Below are 22,136 nucleotides of genomic sequence, written 5' to 3'. Positions count from 1 at the left end.
AGTGATTTCTTTGCAGCAATTTGACCACGAAGGCCTGATTCACACAGTCTCCTCTGAATAGTTGATGTTGAGATCTGTCTGTTACTTGAACTCTGTGAAACATTTATTTGGGCTGCAATTTCTGAGACTGGTAACTCTAATGAACTTATCCTCTGCAGCAGAGGTAACTTCCTTTCCTGTGGCAGTTCTCATGAGAACCAGTTTCATCATAGCGCTTGATGATTTTTGCGACTGCACTTGAAGAAACTTTCAATGTTCTTGAAATGTTCCAGATTGACTGACCTTCATGTCTTAAAGTAAAGATGGACTGTCATTTCTCTTTGCTTGGTCTTTTACCAAATAAGGCTATCTTCGGAATACCACCCCTACCTTATCACAACACAACTGATTGGCTCAAACGCAATAAGAAGGAAAGATATTCATAAGTGTTGGTTGTCCATAGCTTATGCCTGCCCATACCATAACTCCACTGCCACCATGGGAAAGTCTGTTCACAATGTTGACATCAGAAAACCGCTCGCCTACACGACGTCATACACGTGTCTATGGTTCTGAGGCAGGTTGGATGTACTGCCAAATTCTCTAATTCTCTGCTTATGGCAAAGAAATGTACATTCAATTATCTGGCAACATCTCTGGCAGACATTCCTGCACTCAGCATGCCAATTGCATGCTCTCTCAGAACTTGAGACATCTGTGGCATTGTGTTGTGTGATAAAACTGCACATTTTAGAGTGGCCTTTTACTGCCCCCAGCACAAGGTGCACCTGTGTAATGATCATGCTGTTAAATCAGCTTCTTGATATGCCACACCTGTGATGTGGATTATCTTGGCAAAGGAAACATTTCACTAACAGGGTGTAAACTAATTTATGAGAAAAAAGCTTTTAGTGCGTATTGAACATTCCTGGGATCTATAATTTCAGCTCATGAAACTTGGGGGGAACACTTTACACGTTGTGTTCTTATTTTTGTTCAGTGTACATAACATTGTAGCAAATGTTAGGGCAGGGAAATGAACCTGAGTTGCTGGCATAAAAGGCAAACACCCTACTCATTGCGCCAATATGATTGTAAAAGTTTCTAACAAATTATTGCATGCTTCAGATAGCAAGATTGCTACACTGCCCCCTCCAAACAGGAAGGCATGTCCCTGTGATTCAACCGACCGCTGCCCCCTCACATGTATGGTTGTGCGTTCCAATAGCCTCACGGCCGTCATCCTACTTCTGACACCAGTGTAGTGAAAAACGGGGCAGGAAAGCAAACCCAGGTGGCTGGTGTAAAAGGCAAACAGCCTACACATCGTACCAATAGGATTAAAACCTCTACGGGATCGGTGTTGTTCCCCCCCCCCCCCTAACATAGGCTAATGTGATTAGCATGAGGTTGTAAGTAACAAAAACTATTCCCAGGACATAGACATATCTGATATTGTCAGAAAGCTTAAATTATTGTTCATCTAACTGCACTGTCCAATTTACAGTAGCTATTACAGTGAAATAATACCATGCTATTGTTTGAGGAGAGTGCACAATTATGAACTTGAAAATGTATTAATAAACAAATTAGGCACATTTGGGCAGTCTTGATACGACATTTTGAACAGCTATGCAATGGCTCATTGGATCAGTCTAAAACTTTGCACTGCTGTAATCTAGTGGCCACTATCTAAATTGTGCCTGGGCTGGAATAATACATTATGGCCTTTCTCTTGCGTTTCAAAGATGATGGTATTATCTTATACCAGATCTAATGTGTTATAGTCTCCTACATTAATTTCACATTTCCACAAATGTTAGTGTTTCCTTTCAAATGGTATTTAAGAATATGCATATCATTGCTTCAGGTCCTGAGCTACAGGCAGTTAGATTTGGGTATGTCATTTTAGGCGAAAAAAAAAGAAAAAAAGGTTGGATCCTTTAGAGTTTTTAACTGACCTGTTGAGAATTGTAACGTGGCTCAAATAGCGAGGATCAGTACAATATTTTAATTCCTGTGCAATTAATACTGTGTAATTAGTGGCCCTAACTGATTTGAATAAAAAACAGAATTCACATTCATGTCCAATTCCATTTTATTCAAAGCAAATATAGTACATTGCAGCAGTTTATGTGTTGCCCGATATACCTTGTTTTACAACAAAATATGGTTTCTTCACTAACTGTCAAGGGCAGCAACCACTCAATCACATACCTTGAACGAACGTGTCTCGTGATACAGATATTACAATAACGAGTGCGTGCGTGTACGGGCATGCTCTGCTCTTTTGCCCACATTTCTTTGCGGAGTATCAACATTCCGCCCCACCCCGAAGAAACAACCATCACTCTACCTAAAACAGGAAGCAACGAGACATACTTTTTTACGAAGACAGTCTGTGAAACAACGTCAAACCGTGGAAGAAAATACGTTATTGTCCACGAGAAGAGAAACTACACATCAAAATCACAGCCTCTTATTGTGGATGCATTTGATTCAATCTAAACGGAGAAGGGTATGTAAAAGACAGTCGAAAACGAAACGAAAATAATAGTACATTGTGGTTGTAGTAGCGCGCAACCATGTGACGAATACGTTGTAATTCTGTTGACAGCTGTTTTGTTGCGCTGCTTGCCGCATCAACCGATTTAGTAAACATGTACGTTGTCTTGTTTAGTCTGTAAGAGCTCGTTAGGGTTCCACCTGCATAAGATGCGAGGAATGTCGTGTTATTCATCAGTTCTATTCGATGTTTCACAAAGCGACACATGCCTATTGTCAATACGCATATATTTATATAGCCTCACTTAGGCCTACAGAACAAAATAGGCTAGACTGTCACTGTCGGTCGAAGATCACATCATGCTATCACAGTGAATGTCACAATACGTTTTCCTCTAAGTAGTGTTCACGCCAACTCACAGTTGAATATGATGCTAGTACAGGCACCGTGGCAAGAACAATTTCATAAAGGAGTGGATGGAGAGAGCGTGAAAAACACCCTATTATAAACCTAGTTAGGTCGCCGAGGAAGATGTAAACAAGACTAACATCATATAGCCTACCTGTAGTCCACAACGAGATGCACTGTCTGGACCTGCGGTGTTTTATAATCTAAGCCTATTTTATTCTAGCTGGTGAGAGCTGGCGTTATCTACAATGTTTCTGTTTTCAGAATGCATTTCACACTACAAGACATCTGTTACATAATTAGTTAGCTCGCACACGGAGAAGGAACCAAACAAACAGAAACGCGTAGGCCTACTCCCTTTTACTGATTTGAATTGATTTGTTTACATGTAGGTTAGTCACCTAACCAGGCTAATGCAGATCAGAAAAAAACCAGTTGACCCCAAAGGCATCCTCTATCTTGATGTGCTGCGTTCTATAAATAAAAACACATGCACGTGAGTGGGTTTTTCTGTCTGAACCCCACTGATTTAGTGAATGAAAAGCCTATAGCCACGGTTCTCTTCAGGACTCGTAACAAAGAATAGAGGAGAAAGGGAACTGATACCAGACCTGGGTTCAAACTGGACCCAGATGGGTGCACAGTGCACTTTTGGGACTATTTCCAAAATATGTCAAATACTATTATAGCCCAGGTCTAAAATGACAGACTTACGTCATCGACGTGTGTCCTCTTCTAAGTGCTGTTTTCAAAGAGGACATCTGGTAGTAGCAAGTGAACAAAACACTAACCCCCGACTGAATTGAGAGGAGAAAGAACAGGAATCTGTAAGATCAATGTATTATGTACAAAAAAATACTAAGTACATCTCTTGTGGTGGAGAAGTGCGACCATTCTGCCTAAGTGGAACTTTGCATTCTCAGTTGTAGTTTTGAACAGAATTGACAGGAAAGCGATAGTTCCACATGTTCCACTGAATAACCAGGTAATTGGAAGAGATTCCATAATATATTACAGAGGTGTTAACTCGGTCAGTCAAAATGGCTCAGCTGTTTAACCGTCACCATGTCTTGGTGCTTTAATGCTTGGTGCTTTAGTGCTTTAATGTTCCTTCATTTGCCTTTCACAAAGCACGCCTTCTCGCACCCGACACACTGCGTGAACACGATTTTGAGTGTGTCTATTGGCTATAACCCTCAGGTTGTCCTGATATAAGTTGGGACGTTGTGACTTCATACTATTCTGGTTGTTGCTGCTGTAGAGACGCAGGGGAATGCCTGGGTCTCTACGAAACCAGAGCAACAGTAAAGTCTTCTAGTTCTTTCCTCAAGCTGGTCCATATTAGACATGCATATATCGAGGTATGAAGTAGCTTACAGATGCAATATAAGACTTGAAATGTGTGGAAATGTATCTGTGGAAATGTTATCCTGTGTGGGAATGAACACGGAAGTGTATTTCTCTGTGTATCTTAGAGAGTCTCCTGTTTGCATGTCTAATATGCGTGTGTGTGTGTAGGTGTACATGTCTGCATGTGCATGCCTGCGCGAGCAGGTGAATCACCAAGGTAACTTCCGTCCTCACACTCTCACCAACTTCCTCCCTTCTGTCTATCTCACTTCCTCCCCTGTCTGCGCCAGTTGGTGTTGCTTTCAGGCAGGTTGATTCATATCACCTTGAACCTCGTCATGCGACGCAAGGGAGGTGCAACCCGACTGTTCGTGAGCACAGAAAGCCATGACGATGACAGCATAGTTGGCTGACGTGTTGAGTTCACCCAGCGTGGTCGGACCGTGCGTAGTGTCTACAACGTGCAGTAGAAACAGATGGCGGGGATCATTTTCATGCCACCTGTGCCAAGTTTAGAATTCCCTGCTTTTAGTGGTGAACCCCAGGTGCCCGTGGATTGTGTAAGCTGTGGGCGAAGAGTATCAACGTACACTCCAGAAACAGCGCTCTCTGGGAACACGATGCATATCAGGGGATTTGGGCATGTCCATAAAGCAGAAAATACACACACAAACCAACATCGACACCGGTCCTTAGGGCTGAGATTTATATTGCTGTACTCTTAAATGCCTCCCTACGTTACTTATTTAGCCTGGTGAGGAGACTGATGATACTCCACTTGATACGATCTCTCTCACTCTTCAAAGGCATCAGGGTTGTTTTTGATCTCAGATTTGTTCTGGAGGATTCTACAGAACATAACCCGAGGATACTACCCCAAACACATTTCTCTGCTGTGAAGCTCCTCCAGAAATCACACAATATAGTCTTCAGTGTTGGCTTCTTCTGCCCAGGGGTTTGGGAGAGACTGTGTGGCAGTATGAGAGTTAAGTGAAGGACAGGCCCGCTGCCTGGAACAGGAAACATCACAGGTCATATGGAGTATCAGGACGAGGTGTTATGGAGCGGAGAACAACTGTCCAAACTTCCTACTGTAAAAGACACAGCTGTCCGCATCAATGATTCAGTGCTGACTGAATGGGCCTAAAGCAAAGCTCGATTCTGCCGCTCATTTCTGGGCTTGCTGTGTAGAACAGGACCACAGTGATGCTGCAATGGGGTCTATACTGGCATTTCTGCACATTTTGGACTTAGACAGTGGACCGTGGTGTGACCATGGTGTTTACGGTCATCCTTTCTGTGAACTTCTAAAATGACAAAAACGTCTTGAAGCCCAGTGAACAGGGGATTAGGACAGTGCCTTGCCCACAAGCATGACCTTCAAACACTCACGAATCTCTCTTCCCAGAGCTTGAGGGAGCGATGAGTAGAGAGCAGAGGAAGGAGTAGAAGTGAAAGAGGAGAAGATCGGGAGAAAGAAACCAGGACAGAGAGATATTTAAACACTAGCCTTTCTCTTCCCAGAGATTGAGAGAGATGAGTATTGAGGGAAAAGGAAGAAGTGAAAGAGGAGAACATACAGGGATAGAGAAACATGAGCCTCTCTCTTCCTAGTAAAGTTTTCTTCCATCCAACTCTGTCTCCACGTTCAAGTTCACTAGACACGAAACGCAATGAAAAATGTACTGAAACAAGGATGGGATAACATGAACTTGTCCAATAAGAAACATTCTTTTTTTATTTTCTGTCGCAATTTTTTTTAACGTTGTGTGTCCTCATGAACACGACCTAGATTGCTGTACACCAGATGCTCTCTCCAAGGACAGATGTTGACCTCTGACCCTGGCTCTAGTGTCACTACCAGGGACTTAGTATCACTGAGTTTCTCCAAGTGGGTTACGTAACCCCTTGGGCACCTGGAGGGTTAAATGAAGCACTTGTCCACCTTCCACAAGGACGACTGTATATTAGCTCATTTCCATGGAATAGCCACACACATACACACCAGCCCCACACGTTATCTGACATAATGACAGGAAATCTGTTTGTGTGTGTGGGGTGTGTGAGAGAGACCAAGATGATGAGTGAGTGTATTGGTCTGCATTCAGCACCATGGACAGGGCAGTGTTTCTCACCCTTACTAAGACCACACACAGCTGGGAGATACTACTGGCATGCATAACCTTCTGGGACCTTATCATTGTGGCCAGTTAACACTGATGATATGAGGACTTAGAGGGAGCGAGTCATGGCACCGTTCTCCCCTGATATCTTAGAATTATATCTTAGTCCCATGGGAAAACTGCTCAGCAGCACTGTGAATTGTTTTCTTGTCTTTCGCAATCTGCGGAGTTAACTCCGAATAGAGAGTGTCTACTTCACTCAGTGTGCTCGCTGACCCTGTGTTTGGTACAGTGACCAGAATAACGTGTCAAAGAGGAGGAAACTCAAATGTTTAGAGCAACGTTTAGCTTTGTTGTTCTCTGAGCCTGTAAAATGTATACACCCAGTGATGGGAACAAGAATATGTGTTCATTCTGTCAAACTTGAGAAGTGTATCACATTGTGTCTTGATTTTATTGTGCCCGCTGTTTGTATTACAGGATAATCCATAGTTCCTTCTGTCAGCAATCATAAATAGCTCTTTATCCCTAAAGGACGATTTATGTTGCAGGAAAGTAATATCCGTTTCAGTCTCGCAGGTTGGGAAGCAGAAGAGATGAATATTTATGTATCTGTTTCTCACTGTAGAGAAGGAGATGGCTTTTTCTGTTGATACTTAAAACCATCACTCTCAGATGGAGATCTGGAGGTATGGCTTATGAATTGAGCTGTGATGCCTTTATCTCCAAGTTGGTACATGTTTAAAATGGTGAATTCTCCTCTCTTACGCTATGGGAGAGCAGTCATTTACAGTTGAAGTCAGAAGTTTACATGCACCTTAGCCAAATACATTTAAACTCAGTTTTTCACAATTCCTGACATTTAATCCAAGTAAAAATTCCCTGTCTTAGGTCAGTTAGGATCACCACTTTATTTTAAGAATGTGAAATGTCAGAATAATACTAGAGAGAATTATTTATTTCAGCTTTTTTTTCTTTCATCACATTCCCAGTGGGTCAGAAGTTTACATACACTCAATTAATATTTGGTAGCATTGCCTTTAAATTGTTTAGCTTGGGTCAAATGTTTTGGGTAGCCTTCCACAAGCTTCCCACAATAAGTTGGGTGAATTTTGGCCCATTCCTCCTGACAGAGCTGGTGTAACTGAGCCAGGTTTGTAGGCCTCCTTGCTCGCACACGCTTTTTCAGTTATGCCCACATATTTTCTATAGGATTGAGGTCAGGGCTTTGTGATGACCACTCCAATACCTGGACTTTGTTGTCCTTTGGCCATTTTGCCAAAACTTTGGAAGTATGCTTGGGGTCATTGTCCATTTGGAAGACCCATTTGAGTCCAAGCCTTAACTTCCTGACTGATGTCTTGAGATGTTGCTTCAATATATCCACATCATTTTCCATCCTCATGATGCCATCTATTTTGTGAAGTGCACCAGCCCCTCCTGCAGCAAAGCACCCCCACAACATGATGCTGCTACCCCCGTGCTTCACGGTTGGGATGGTATTCTTCGGCTTGCAGGCCTCTCCCTTTTTCCTCCAAACATAATGATGGTCATTATGGCCAAACAGTTCTATTTTTGTTTCATCAGACCAGCGGACATTTCTCCAAAAAGTACGATCTTTGTCCCCATGTGCAGTTGCAAACCGTAGTCTGGCTTTTTTATGGCGGTTTTGGAGCAGTGTCTTCTTCCTTGCTAAGCGACCTTTCAGGTTATATCGATATAGGACTCGTTTTACTGTGGATATAGATACTTTTGTACCTGTTTTCTCCATCATCTTCACAAGGTCCTTTGCTGTTGCTTCTAGGATTGATTTGCACTGTTCGCACCAAAGTACGTTCATCTCTAGGAGACAGAACGCGTCTCCTTCCTGAGCGGTATGACAGCTGCATGGTCCCATGGTGTTTATACTTGCGTACTATTGTTTGTACAGATGAACGTGCTACCTTCAGGCCTTTGTAAATTGCTCCCATGGATGAACCAGACTTGTGGAGGTCTACAATTTTTTTTCTGAGGTCTTGGCTGATTTCTTTTGATTTTCCCATGATGTCAAGCAAAGAGGCACTGAGTTTGAAGGTAGGCCTTGAAATACATCCACAGGTACACCTCCAATTTACTCAAATTATGTCAATTAGCCTATCAGAAGCTTCTAAAGTCATGACATCTTTTCTGTAATTTTCCAAGCTGTTTAAAGGCACAGTCAACTTAGTGTATGTAAACTTCTGACCCACTGGAATTGTGATACAGTGAATTATAAGTGAAATATTCTGTCTGTAAACAATTGTTGTAAAAATGACTTGTGTCATGTACAAAGTAGATGTCCTAACCGACTTGCCAAAACTATAGTTTGTAAACAAGAAATTTGTGGAGTGGTTGAAAAACGAGTTTTAATGACTCCAACCTAAGTGTATGTAAACTTCCGACTTCAACTGTACATCCTCCGTGGATAGAGAGTGGACATACATTTTAAACAAACTCCCAGTTTCTTATGGGACTAGTATTAAATAAAAAAAATCCATTAACTACTAGCTATCAGACAAACAACCCACTGACAGTAGATGAAGGCAGTATGTTGATATGAGGTATTTTGTAATGAATTAAGCCTCTCAGCCAGACCAAAGCAAAAGATTTGAGTCTCATGGCCCTAGGTAACAGACAGCAGAGTAATCACACAAGCAGAACTTAGTCAGAGGGACTATAGATAATTGCTCATATGCACTGATGGCTGTGTGCTTCAGTGCTGTGAGTGCTGGCCTATATGTGAGGAGGGTCGTCCTATAATTAGCATGCTTCCCTGGTGCTGTATCTCCCGTACAACCTTCAAATAGAATAGGCAAAGTTCATGTCCCCGGGGGGGGGGGGGGGGGTCATTCTCATCCACTATCTCTCAGTTTCTTTATGTTCTCTTCCCCTGCCTGTAGTCTACCTCCCATTTTGATTTGCTAAGTGTTTGAGTCATAGAATCTTATAGAGGCAAGGAACGGATCATCCTGTGTTGGATTGGAGGCTGCTATGTAGAAGTTTAATTACAGCATAGCTTTTTCTTTTATTGTTATGCAACGGCCATGTTTTGCAAGTCCTCGCAGGCTCCCGTTGTGGTTGTGTAATATTTATTTCAGGGAAACATCATCCCGGAAGGCCAGGTACTGTATTCTCTCACCACTTTTTTTGTGACATAGATATTCTCTGGGTGTTATTTATGGTTTCCCAGAACCTTGCAGATAATACGTTCACAGAGATTCTCACACTCCCAACCTTGGGAAGAATGTTAACACGTTGTCAGTGTGGTTACTTGAAAGGTGGTCTTGTTCACAGGCGAAGCCAGGAATGCATTTAATCTTTCTAGTCTGGAGAAAGATGGCAAAGCATTCAGAAGGGTCGGCGTCTTACTTTGGTTTGCTAGTCTTTTGTCAATTTGTTTTCTGCGTTACATTTTCATCTAGCCTAGTTGTCTTGTCTTTCTTGGTGATAGCTATTGAACTACGTAACCATGCCTACATGATTGAGGCCTCACACCAGAGAGTGTTGTTTTAAGAAAGGTTTAACACTTGTTTCAGGACCTTGCTCCATAAGAGAGCTGAGCTAGCCAAAGCTCAGGCTATATGGCAGTTGTACAAAGTATGTCATTTTCTGTTAGTAACAGCAGATGAATTCCAAAGCCAACGTGTATTCCGTTTTTGTAGTTAACTGAAGTCGTGGCTGTGCGTGACTACCATGCTCATGTGTTTGGGAGCCTACTGTAAACGAACCAGCTGGCCAACTATTGTGATGATATATTTTTCGCCCTTTAAAGGGACAGAGGAACCATCACCAGGCTACTCTGATCTGCTAAGACCTCTTTTTGTTTTGAAGGGAAACGTTGAATACACTCCTCCTCTCTTTGCTTTCAGCAGTCTGCTGAAATCTATCACCCAATAACTCAGGCATCATGGCTGCTTTCAGTCTCACCTGTCTGTTTGAAAATGGAGACGTTCTCAAGATGACAGGCGGTGTGCTCTGGTGGTGGGATGAGCTTCCAGAAAGGCCCGTAGCAACAAAGCTGGAGTTTTTTGGCTCTGGATCTGAAAGACCTATTTAATTATAATGGCTATCAAGATGCTGCTTTGTACTCTACTGTTTCTAATCTTAAGCCATATGCAGTAGTATACTGTATGAGAGATCAAGGGCTACATTTGGCCTCTGAAAAATGCTCTAATCTGTGCTATACTGTATATGCTGTAGGTAATACTCACTATATTGCGGAGGTAATCATCCTGTAACTGTACATGCCGTAGGTAATACTCACTATATTGTGAGGTAATCATCCTGTAACTGTACATGCCGTAGGTAATACTCACTATATTGCGGAGGTAATCATCCTGTAACTTTCTTTTATGATGTCCATGAGAAAAGGTTGTTCCCGCACATTTACTTTAAACTCACATTTGTAATCACAACCGCTACACGGTAATCGTAAAAGAAAAGTTATGAGATTGTTGCTGCTGCAATATTGTGATTATTAAAGGGTCAATCTGCAGTTCTAATAATAATAGTAAGGCATCTCCACCACTGTTTTGGGAAAAAGCTGAGGGATGGGGCTGGAGAAAAGTAACCACTCTCAAATTCATAGACAGAGCTCTGGATTCAAGGGCCGACCATCCATTTCATAAAAATATATAGTTTTACCATGTTTTGAGGCCATACAGTGTTTCTTTACATTTACAGTTGAAGTCGGAAGTTTACATACACTTAGGTTGGAATTAAAACTAGTTTTTCAACCACTCCACTTCAACCACTCCACAAATTTCTTGTTAACAAACTATAGTTTTGGCAAGTCGGTTAGGACATCTACTTTGTGCATGACACAAGTCATTTTTCCAACAATTATTTACAGACAGATTATTTCACTTATAATTCACTGTATCACAATTACATACACTAAGTTGACTGTGCCTTTAAATAGCTTGGAAAATTCCAGAAAATGAGGTCATGGCTTTAGAAGCTTCTGATAGGCTAATTGACATAATTTGAGTCAATTGGAGGTGTACCTGTGGATGTATTTCAAGGCTTACCTTCAAACTCAGTGCCTCTTTGCTTGACATCATGGGAAAATCAAAAGAAATCAGCCAAGACCTCAGAAAAAAATTGTAGACCTCCACAAGTCTGGGTCATCCTTGGGAGCAATTTCCAAACCCCTGAAGGTACCACGTTCATCTGTACAAACAATAGTACGCAAGTATAAACACCATGGGACCACGCAGCCGGCATACCGCTCAGGAATTAGACGCGTTCTGTCTCCTAGAGATGAACGCACTTTGGTGCGAGATGAGCAAATCAATCCCAGAACAACAGCAAAGAACCTTGTGAAGATGCTGGAGAAAACGGGTACAAAAGTATCTATATCCACAGTAAAACGAGTCCTATATCAACATAACCTGAAAGGCCCCTCAGCAAGGAAGAAGCCACTGCTCCAAAACTGCCATAAAAAAAGCCAGACTACGGTTTGCAACTGCACATGGGGACAAAGATCGTACTTTTTGGAAAAATGTCCTTTGGTCTGATGAAACAAAAATAGAACTGTTTGGCCATAATGACCATCATTATGTTTGGAGAAAAAAGGGGGACGCTTGCAAGCCGAAGAACACCATCCCACGGGAGTGGCAGCATCATGTTGTGGGGGTGAAAAAATAGATGTCATCATGAGGATGGAACATCTCAAGATATCAGTCAGGAAGTTAAAGCTTGGTCGCAAATGGATATTCCAAATGGACAATGACCCCAAGCATACTTCCAAAGTTGTGGCAAAATGGCTTAAGGACAACAAAGTCAGGGTATTGGAGTGGCCATCACAAAGCCCTGACCTCAATCCTATAGAAATTGTGGGCAGAACTGAAAAACCGTGTGCGAGTAAGGAGGCCTACAAACCTGACTCAGTTACACCAGCTCTGTCAGGAGGAATGGGCCAGAATTCACCCAAGAAGCTTGTGGAAGGCTACCCGAAACGTTTGACCCAAGCTAAACAATTTAAAGGCAATGCTACCAAATACTAATTGAGTGCATGTAAACTTCTGACCAAATGGGAATGTGATAAAGGAAATAAAAGCTGAAATAAATCATTCTCTCTACTATTATTCTAACATTTCACATTCTTAACATAAAGTGGTGATTCCAACTGACCTAAGACAGGGAACTTTTACTAGGATTAAATGTCAGGGGTTGTGAAAAATTAATAGTTTAAATGTATTTTGCGAAGGTGTATGTAAACATCCGACTTCAACTGTACATTGTTAACAAACATTGGAGTGAACCAAGTGTATATTTTGCGTTTCCGATGGGGTGTGACAGTTGAACTAATCTCATGAGATATTTACAAGTTATGTTCTTCAATAATCAATGAGCATACTATATATAATTCATTTAAAAGTCCCCAAATTGATGTAGGAATCACAGATTGCCCCTTAGGTAGGCCTATTTCTGGTGCAGATCAGTGCAGAGGTCAAATAAAGCCCCCCCCCCCCCCCCCCCCACTGTGAATGCTAAAGCCAATGGAAACAGCTCCCTATTACAGCAGGATTTCAGAACCCATTTGAAGCCCCATGTGACAGAAAACAACCATCTCATCCTGTGTAGCCTGCTGTCACACGTAAGTAGGGCTGCATTCAGTCCCGACAACGTAACAAAAATGCATCATAGCTCCCGGCGCACACGGATCACATCTCGGATTCACTCAATGCCATTACAAGTCAATTAAGTGTTTCAGCGCGCTCATTATTTCTCATGATTTAATTGTCCAAAAGCATCACTCAGTTGTTAGGATCAACGGTGCGTAGTGCTGTGCCAACCCCCTTGCGTACAGGCCCTGAGATTTGGGATATATTCAAATGCTATATCAAGCATAGTATGGGCACCACGCTCAGTGGGTTTTTAATCAGGATCTCGCTCTTTGAGACACCGGAAGTGTATTATCTGAATTCGAAATGTAAGGTAAACAGTGCTCCCTTGCTGCCAGAACAATGAGAAAAGTTTAATCAGCCACACAGTCCGTGGCTTTGTCTCTAATTCCAGACTGTTCTGCTCAATGTTTCATGTGGTAATTTGTTTCGAGCATGAGGGCTTTAAGATTTTGACCTTTTTGTTAAGGTAAAGATGAGATTGGAGCATTGATGCAGGATTTAGTCTTCATTACCTTGTCAATTGGATCGATGTTATTACAGGAGACATATCCAATTGAATTATTTCTTCATTATTTTCTGGCCTCTGGACCAAAACCTAATTATGACAAGATAAAGCGTGCCTATTTCTATAATGAATATGAACTTGGTGGGTTGAGATGAAATATAAAAGCACTAATCCTCTCTCTAAAAGCTTCACTTATACAAAAGTTTAACTTGAACCCAAAATGGTTCTCAAGTAGATTACTAAGAAAAGCTCATCCATTGTTTAAAAATTGCCTTTGTGCAAATTGCCATATTAATTCAATCAAAAATCAAACCTTTTTCAAACAAGCATTGCGGAGCTGGTTACAATTTCAATTTCGTCCCCCAGAAAAGATAGAACAAATATTATGGTTGGACTCAAATTTGCTGGTTTATAAGACATGTATTTATGGAAAGATGATGGGTATTTTGTTTTTAAATTATATTGTAAGTTGGAATGGTAGAGTTGTGTCTTTTATGGAGTTATCGGAATTGTATAGGAAGGTCTGTTCAATACAACCAACTGATTAAAGCATTACCCCCAAAATGGAGGAGGCAAGTGGCAATTCCAATCAAATCAAATTTGATTGGTCACATACACATGGTTAGCAGATTTTAGTGCGTGTGTAGTGAAATGCTTGTGCTTCTAGTTCCGACCGTGCAGTAATATCTAACAAGTAATCTAACAATTTCACAACAACTACCTTATACACACAAGTGTAAAGGAATGATTAAGAATATGTACATATAAATATATGGATGAGCGATGGCCAAACGGCATAGGCAAGATGCAGTAGATGGTATAGAGTACAGTATATACATATGAGATGAGATGAGTAATGTAAGGTATGTAAACATTATATAAAGTGCCGTTGTTTAAGTGACTAGTGATACATTTATTACATCCAAATGTTAATTATAAAAGTGGCTCGAGATTTGAGTCTGTATGTTAGCAGAAGCCACTCAATGTTAGTGATGGCGGTTTAACAGTCTGATGGCCTTGAGATAGAAGCTGTTTTTCAGTCTCTCGGTCCCTGCTTTGATGCACCTGTACTGACCTCGCCTTCTGGATGATAGCGGGGTGAACAGGCAGTGGCTTGGGTGGTTGTTGTCCTTGATGATCTTTATGGCCTTCCTGTGACATCGGGTGGTGTATGTGTCCTGGAAGGCAGGTAGTTTGCCCCTGGTGATGCGTTGTGCAGACCTCACTACCCTCTGGAGAGCCTTAAGGTTGTGGGCGAAGCAGTTGCCGTACCAGGCGGTGATACAGCCCAACAGGATGCTCTCGATTGTGCATCTGTAAAAGTTTGTTTTTGGTGACAAGCCAAATTTCTTCAGCCTCCTGAGGTTGAAGAAGCGCTATTGCTCCTTCACCATGCTGTCTGTGTGGGTGGACCATTTCAGTTTGTCGATGTGGATAGGGGGGATGCTCCCTCTGCTGTTTTCTGAAGTTCACGATCATCTCCTTTGTGTTGTTGACGTTGAGTGTGAGGTTATTTTCCTGACACCACACTCCGAGGGCCCTCATCTCCCTGTAGGCCGTCTCGTCGTTGTTGGTAATCAAGCCTACCAAATCAAATCAAATCAAATCAAATTTTATTAGTCACATACACATGGTTAGCAGATGTTAATGCGAGTGTAGCGAAATGCTTGTGCTTCTAGTTCCGACAATGCAGTAATAACCAACAGTAATCTAACCTAACAATTCCACACTACTACCTTACACACACACACAAGTGTAAGGGATAAAGAATATGTACATAAAGATATATGGATGAGTGGTGGTACAGAACGGCATGGCAGATGCAGTAGATGGTATAGAGCACGGTATATACATATGAGATGAGTACTGTAGGGTATGTAAACATAAAGTGGCATAGTTTAAAGTGGCTAGTGGTACATGTATTGCATAAAGATGGCAAGATGCAGTAGATGATATAGAGTACAGTATATATACATATGAGATGGGTAATGTAGGGTATGTAAACATTGTATTAAGTGGCATTGCTTAAAGTGGCTAGTGGTACATTTTTACATAATTTCCATCAATTCCCATTTTTAAAGTGGCTGGAGTTGAGTCAGTATGTTGGCAGCGGCCGCTAAATGTTAGTGGTGGCTGTTTAACAGTCTGATGGCCTTGAGATAGAAGCTGTTTTTCAGTCTCTCGGTCCCTGCTTTGATGCACCTGTACTGACCTCGCCTTCTGGATGATAGCGGGGTGAACAGGCAGTGGCTTGGGTGGTTGTTGTCCTTGATGATCTTTATGGCCTTCCTGTGACATCGGGTGGTGTAGGTGTCCTGGAGGGCAGGTAGTTTGCCCCTGGTGATGCGTTCTGCAGACCTCACTACCCTCTGGAGAGCCTTACGGTTGTGGGCGGAGCAGTTGCCGTACCAGGCGGTGATACAGCCCGACAGGATGCTCTCGATTGTGCATCTGTAGAAGTTTGTGAGTGCTTTTGGTGACAAGCCGAATTTCTTCAGCCTCCTGAGGTTGAAGAGGCGCTGCTGCGCCTTCTTCACAACGCTGTCTGTGTGGGTGGACCAGTTCAGTTTGTCCGTGATGTGTACACCGAGGAACTTAAAACTTTCCACCTTCTCCACTACTGACCCGTCGATGTGGATAGGGGGGTGCTCCCTCTGCTGTTTCCTGAAGTCCACAATCATCTCCTTTGTTTTGTTGACGTTGAGTATGAGGTTATTTTCCTGACACCACACTCCGAGGGCCCTCACCTCCTCCCTGTAGGCCGTCTCGTCGTTGTTGGTAATCAAGCCTACCACTTTAGTGTCATCCGCAAACTTGATGATTGAGTTGGAGGCGTGCATGGCCACGCAGTCGTGGGTGAACAGGGAGTACAGGAGAGGGCTCAGAACGCACCCTTGTGGGGCCCCAGTGTTGAGGATCAGCGGGGTGGAGATGTTGTTACCTACCCTCACCACCTGGGGGCGGCCCGTCAGGAAGTCCAGGACCCAGTTGCACAGGGCGGGGTCGAGACCCAGGGTCTCGAGCTTGATGACGAGTTTGGAGGGTACTATGGTGTTAAATGCTGAGCTGTAATCGATGAACAGCATTCTCACATGGGTATTCCTCTTGTCCAGATGGGTTAGGGCAGTGTGCAGTGTGGTTGCGATTGCGTCGTCTGTGGACCTATTGGGTCGGTAAGCAAATTGGAGTGGGTCTAGGGTGTCCGGTAGGGTGGAGGTGATATGGTCCTTGACTAGTCTCTCAAAGCACTTCATGATGACGGAAGTGAGTGCTACGGGGCGGTAGTCGTTTAGCTCAGTTACCTTAGCTTTCTTGGGAACAGGAACAATGGTGGCCCTCTTGAAGCATGTGGGAACAGCAGACTGGGATAAGGATTGATTGAATATGTCCGTAAACACACCAGCCAGCTGGTCTGCGCATGCTCTGAGGACGCGGCTGGGAATGCCGTCTGGGCCTGCAGCCTTGCGAGGGTTAACACGTTTAAATGTTTTACTCACCTCGGCTGCAGTGAAGGAGAGCCCGCAGGTTTTGGTAGGGGGCCGTGTCAGTGGCACTGTATTGTCCTCAAAGCGGGCAAAAAAGTTGTTTAGCCTGTCTGGGAGCAAGACATCCTGGTCCTCGACGGGGCTGGTTTTCTTTTTGTAATCCGTGATTGACTGTAGACCCTGCCACATACCTCTTGTGTCTGAGCTGTTGAATTTCGACTCGATTTTGTCTCTGTACTGAGACTTGGCCTGTTTGATTGCCTTGCGGAGAGAATAGCTACACTGTTTGTATTCGGTCATGCTTCCGGTCACCTTGCCCTGGTTAAAAGCAGTGGTTCGCGCTTTCAGTTTCACGCGAATGCTGCCGTCAATCCACGGTTTCTGGTTTGGGAATGTTTTTATCGTTGCTGTGGGTACGACATCGTCAATGCACTTCCTAATGAACTCGCTCACCGAATCAGCATATTCGTCAATATTGTTGTTGGACGCGATGCGGAACATATTCCAATCTGCGTGATCGAAGCAGTCTTGAAGCGTGGATTCAGATTGGTCGGACCAGCGTTGAACAGACCTGAGCGCGGGAGCTTGTTGTTTGAGTTTTTGTTTGTAGGCTGGAATCAACAAAATGGAGTCGTGGTCAGCTTTTCCGAAAGGGGGGCGGGGGAGGGCCTTATAAGCGTCGCGGAAATTAGTATAACAATGGTCTAGTGTTTTTCCAGCCCTGGTAGCACAATCGATATGCTGATAGAATTTAGGGAGTTTTGTTTTTAGATTAGCCTTGTTAAAATCCCCAGCTACGATGAATGCAGCCTCAGGGTGTGTGGTTTCCAGTTTACAAAGAGTCAGATAAAGTTCGTTCAGGGCCATCGATGTGTCTGCTTGGGGGGGAATGTATACGGCTGTGATTATGATTGACGAGAATTCCCTTGGTAGATAATGCGGTCGACATTTGATTGTGAGGAGTTCTAGATCAGGTGAACAGAACGACTTGAGTTCTTGTGTGTTGTTATGATGATCACACCACTTCTCGTTAATCATAAGGCATACCCCCCCGCCCCTCTTCTTACCGGAAAGATGTTTGTTTCTGTCGGCGCGATGCATGGAGAAACCAGCTGGCTGCACCGACTCCGTTAGCGTCCCTTGAGTTAGCCATGTTTCCGTGAAGCAGAGCACGTTGCAATCCCTACCACTGTTGTGTCGTCTGCAAACTTGATGATTGAGTTGGAGGCGTGCATGGCCACGCAGTCATGGGTGAACAGGGAGTACAGGAGAGGGCTGAGAACACACCCTTGTGGGGCCCCAGTGTTGAGGATCAGCGGGGTGGAGATGTTGTTTCCTACTCTCACCACCTGGGGGCGGCCCATCAAAGTCCAGGACCCAGTTGCACAGGGCGGGGTCGAGTTTGAAAGGCACTATGGTGTTAAATGCTGAGCTGTAATCAATGAACAGCAATCTTACATGGGTATTCCTCCTGTCCAGATGGGTTAGGGCAGTGTGCAGTGCGGTAGTGAGAGCAGCGGGAGGAGGTAGGGAACTGGTCTGTCTGCCCAATATAAAGGATCAAAACTGGTGGAGGAACAAAAATATAATAAATAGGAAAGCATATCAGTTTCATTTGAGGACCAGGATGTTGACAGCTGTGCCATACAGATTGCAAAATAGCTGGGAAGGGATTTTTGATGTACTAATTCCATGGTACAGGGTGTATGAGTTGATATATAAAACGACGCAAGATTCAAGACTTCCTGCCTTTCAGCTAAAATGATTGTACAGAATTCTTACCACCAACAAAATGTTGAATATTTGTGGCATACAATCATCACAGCTCTGGAGATTTTGATGTGAGGATACAGAATCAATAGACCATTTGTTCTGGCATTGCCCTCAGGTAACCTGTTTCTGGTCTCAGGTTCAGGAATGGCAGAAAATGCATAACATTGATCTAAAATTGACCCTAAAAGTAGCATTGTTTGAAGATCTGGAGAGACTTGGTCAGTCAGTTACTAATATACTAATACCCTTATTAGTGAAAGTATTTATCTTCAACTCGCAATCTGTGGATTCTATTCGATTAGATTCAAATTGTATGTTAAACATCACAGCGTAGTTGAAAGATATATGGCACGAAGAAATCCAAAGATGGTGGTCAGCAGAGATAGGTGGGATAGGCTGAAGGAAACTGAGGGTTGGGATGTGGAACTGGAGACAAGTGGGAGTGGAGTTGCTGGGCGAGGGATAGAATGACGGTCAAAGATAAAAGTCTAAAATAAAGTTTAAAAAAAAAATGTTTTGAATGACACTATGCTTGTTTGCCTGAGACTGATGCTGCGCAGGTGCTTGTACGCATGTACACAAACTCGCATTCAAATGCACACATGTGACACACACGGACACACACACACATACACGCACGCATACACACGGGTAAATAGTGCCAGACATGCGCTGAAACGTACACAGTTGGCCTTGCTCTTTAGATTTTTGTTTTCCTTGATGTGTTTTTATTTTGCGTGATCTGTTTTGGTTTTCCTTTTGTTTTTTTGTTAATTTTGTTGGTTGTTGGTGCATTGGGGGATGGTGGCGTGGGGTGGAGAATGGGGGAAGAGGGATTTATGTGACTTATGAAGTAGTGTTTCTCTTTTTTAACGTCAGCTCTGTCGGTTTCAGTGGCAGCAGAGAGTGTCTGATTTTAAAGGAGCGTTGTATTTCCAGATGGGTCTGATACCATTCTTCTCTTTTCTCCACAGTCTCTGTTGACAACATGGGACAGCATCTAGGAAAACGCGAGCCACAGCCGCAGAGCAAGGTAAGCGTCTCAGTTGAAAATGTATGTATGCGTGATTTTGTGCAAGTATACAGGACATTAGTGCTCAGCGATTTAACCAAAATGTTGGTTTATTTTTGTTTTTTAAAATAAGTAATTGACCAACATCAGTTAAATTATTTGTTTTCTGTGCGCTCAACGCGCTGTTTGTGCCGTTTCTCTAGAGAGATTACTCTCTGGGACATGTTGTCCAACTCATCATAGTTAAGTGAAGTAAATGTGGTAATTAACTACAATGACCAGAATCCATTACGCCTATATTGGTTCAAGCCTGCCTGTGGGGCCAGCAGACAGACACTGAGGGGAAGCACGATAGAGAGACAGGAGAGGGATAGAGAGCAGTTGCTCAGGTGTCTCTACCTGACAATGCATCTAATAGATTCATAGGTGTTATTTCGCCGTCTTAAAATCAACTTTGAAGAACTGCTGGAACAGTGATTTTGTCAGACAGCCGGCAGTTAGCCAGCTAGGCTAGCCTACTAGCCTGAAGGAGGGCTCTTTGGGGAACAGAGGTAGATGGCTGGCTGGCTACTGCCTGAGCAGAGATTAGATAAAGACTTGAAATAAAATGATAAATCATCAAATATATATAGTTTAGTTTTTTTTATATGTACACAACAACTGAAATATTTTATTAAAGTAAGGTGAATTACGGATGGTTTATTAATAGGTGATATGCAGAAATGGGCAGTCATTGGGGTTGTGTTAATGAAATAATATCATCATCATCATCATCATACTGAAAACAAACGTGTAACATAAACAACCAAAGTAATGTGAATAAATGATGGTTAGAGCCTGATAAGTGATAGTAATGGGCAGTCACTACCGATCAATTATGTTATTCTGTGTTACAGCAGTGAACCCACAATGCATTTGTTAATTTTTTTTTATTGAAAATGAAAGAAAAAAAAGCACTAATCGCTCAGCACTACAGAACATACGCAGTATACGCTTTTAGTGTAATGTGCATTGTGTGTAAGATAAGTTTGATCCTTTAGTTTTTTATGGGAGTAATACTGACAACGGTAAAGTTCAAAGTGATTTGTAGACTGTAGAGCCTCTTATGTCATTCACAGCTTAAGCCTTTATCAGGGAGGTGAGGCAGGACTTTGAGCCATGCTTGCAGTTGAGTCGTGTAGTCGTCCGTCAGAACGATGGAGTTACGACCGTAAAGAAGCTCTCAATCAAATCTGAAGCACTCAGAAAAATACAAACGGCTTCAAAAAGAGTCTGGCGCGGCACTCGAATAATATAACACTCAAATGAATGGCAGACAAAGACTGCATTCCAAGTGGCACCCTTTTCCCTTATGTAGTGCACTACTTTTGACCAGGGCCCAGACTGTTTACGCTGAGAGCATTTTCATAATATTTCATTGGAAATAATAATGGACCTACATTTAGGAACTTTTCACTCTGTCAAGCTTGCTAAAAGTCATCGAAACTTACCCTATACATTCAGGGAGCATCGGAAATTCCAAAATAGATGGATAGAGGACAATTCTTTTTTTTTTATAACTTTTGACGGTGAGGAAATAAAATAAATTGTAAGTACGAACCTCCAGACCTTGGTGAGGTCCGAATCCGGCGCTCAGGGCAAAATGAGCTTGACACCCTTGATATTTTTTTTTATAACTCCCTCTCTTTTCTGCCACTCCTCTCTCTCCATGCTTCTGGGGAGATTATTTTCTTTATGGGCAGTCCAGTCCTGAGAGAGGTGTGTTTTTTTTTTTTATCAGTGGGAGTGTTGCAACTCGGAGCCGCTGAGTCTTCTTATCGACTTGCCGATCTTAGAGTGGTGGACTGGCGGTGTTGCCAGGCAGTGGTTGATTAGATACTATCAGAGTGTGCCTGGGTGGTCAGGACACTGCGATTTCAGTAAGTGATGACAAAGTTCGCCTGCTAGAGGAGGAAAGGTTATGTCAGGTCTCAGGAGCTAGCCTGGTTATATAACTAGGCCGTTTCAGGTTAATGTTGGATGTGATGTACAGTATCTTTTGATTCATCATTTTCAGCAGATTCGTAGCCCTGTCTTGTTCAGGGTCACAGAATCAGAACGAGGTTTTTAAAATGACAAACTGACGAATATTAGAACACTTCTGGTGATGGACTGATTTCCAACTCACATTCATTTCGAATATCACCCTGTTGTTACACCTCAGAAAGATGACATGTCCTTATCATTGCCATGGGTTGGGACCGCTATGCAAAGCTAAACTGCTCGCTCATAATGATAAAATAGATCTTTCAACTGTAATGAGTGTAGCTGTGGAGGGTACAGTGTTGTTACTTACTCAAGAAGAG

General features: G+C 42.8%; 1 protein-coding gene across 1 annotated transcript in view; it reads left to right on the top strand.

The window, feature by feature from the left end:
* Positions 1-2,257: 2,257 nt before the first annotated feature.
* Positions 2,258-22,136, top strand: part of LOC139564276 (myelin basic protein-like) — a 49,060-nt gene continuing 29,181 nt past the window's right edge. Inside the window, exons 1-2 of the mRNA XM_071383660.1 lie at positions 2,258-2,497; positions 19,754-19,812. Coding sequence (XP_071239761.1) covers positions 19,768-19,812 — 45 coding nt within the window. The 5' untranslated portion in view covers positions 2,258-2,497; positions 19,754-19,767. The remainder of the gene's footprint in view (positions 2,498-19,753; positions 19,813-22,136) is intronic.

Source organism: Salvelinus alpinus, chromosome 35 (assembly GCF_045679555.1).
Source record: "Salvelinus alpinus chromosome 35, SLU_Salpinus.1, whole genome shotgun sequence".
NCBI lineage: Eukaryota > Metazoa > Chordata > Actinopteri > Salmoniformes > Salmonidae > Salvelinus > Salvelinus alpinus.
Note: the sequence above shows the minus strand (reverse complement) of the source record. Positions and strands in the feature narration are given on the sequence as shown.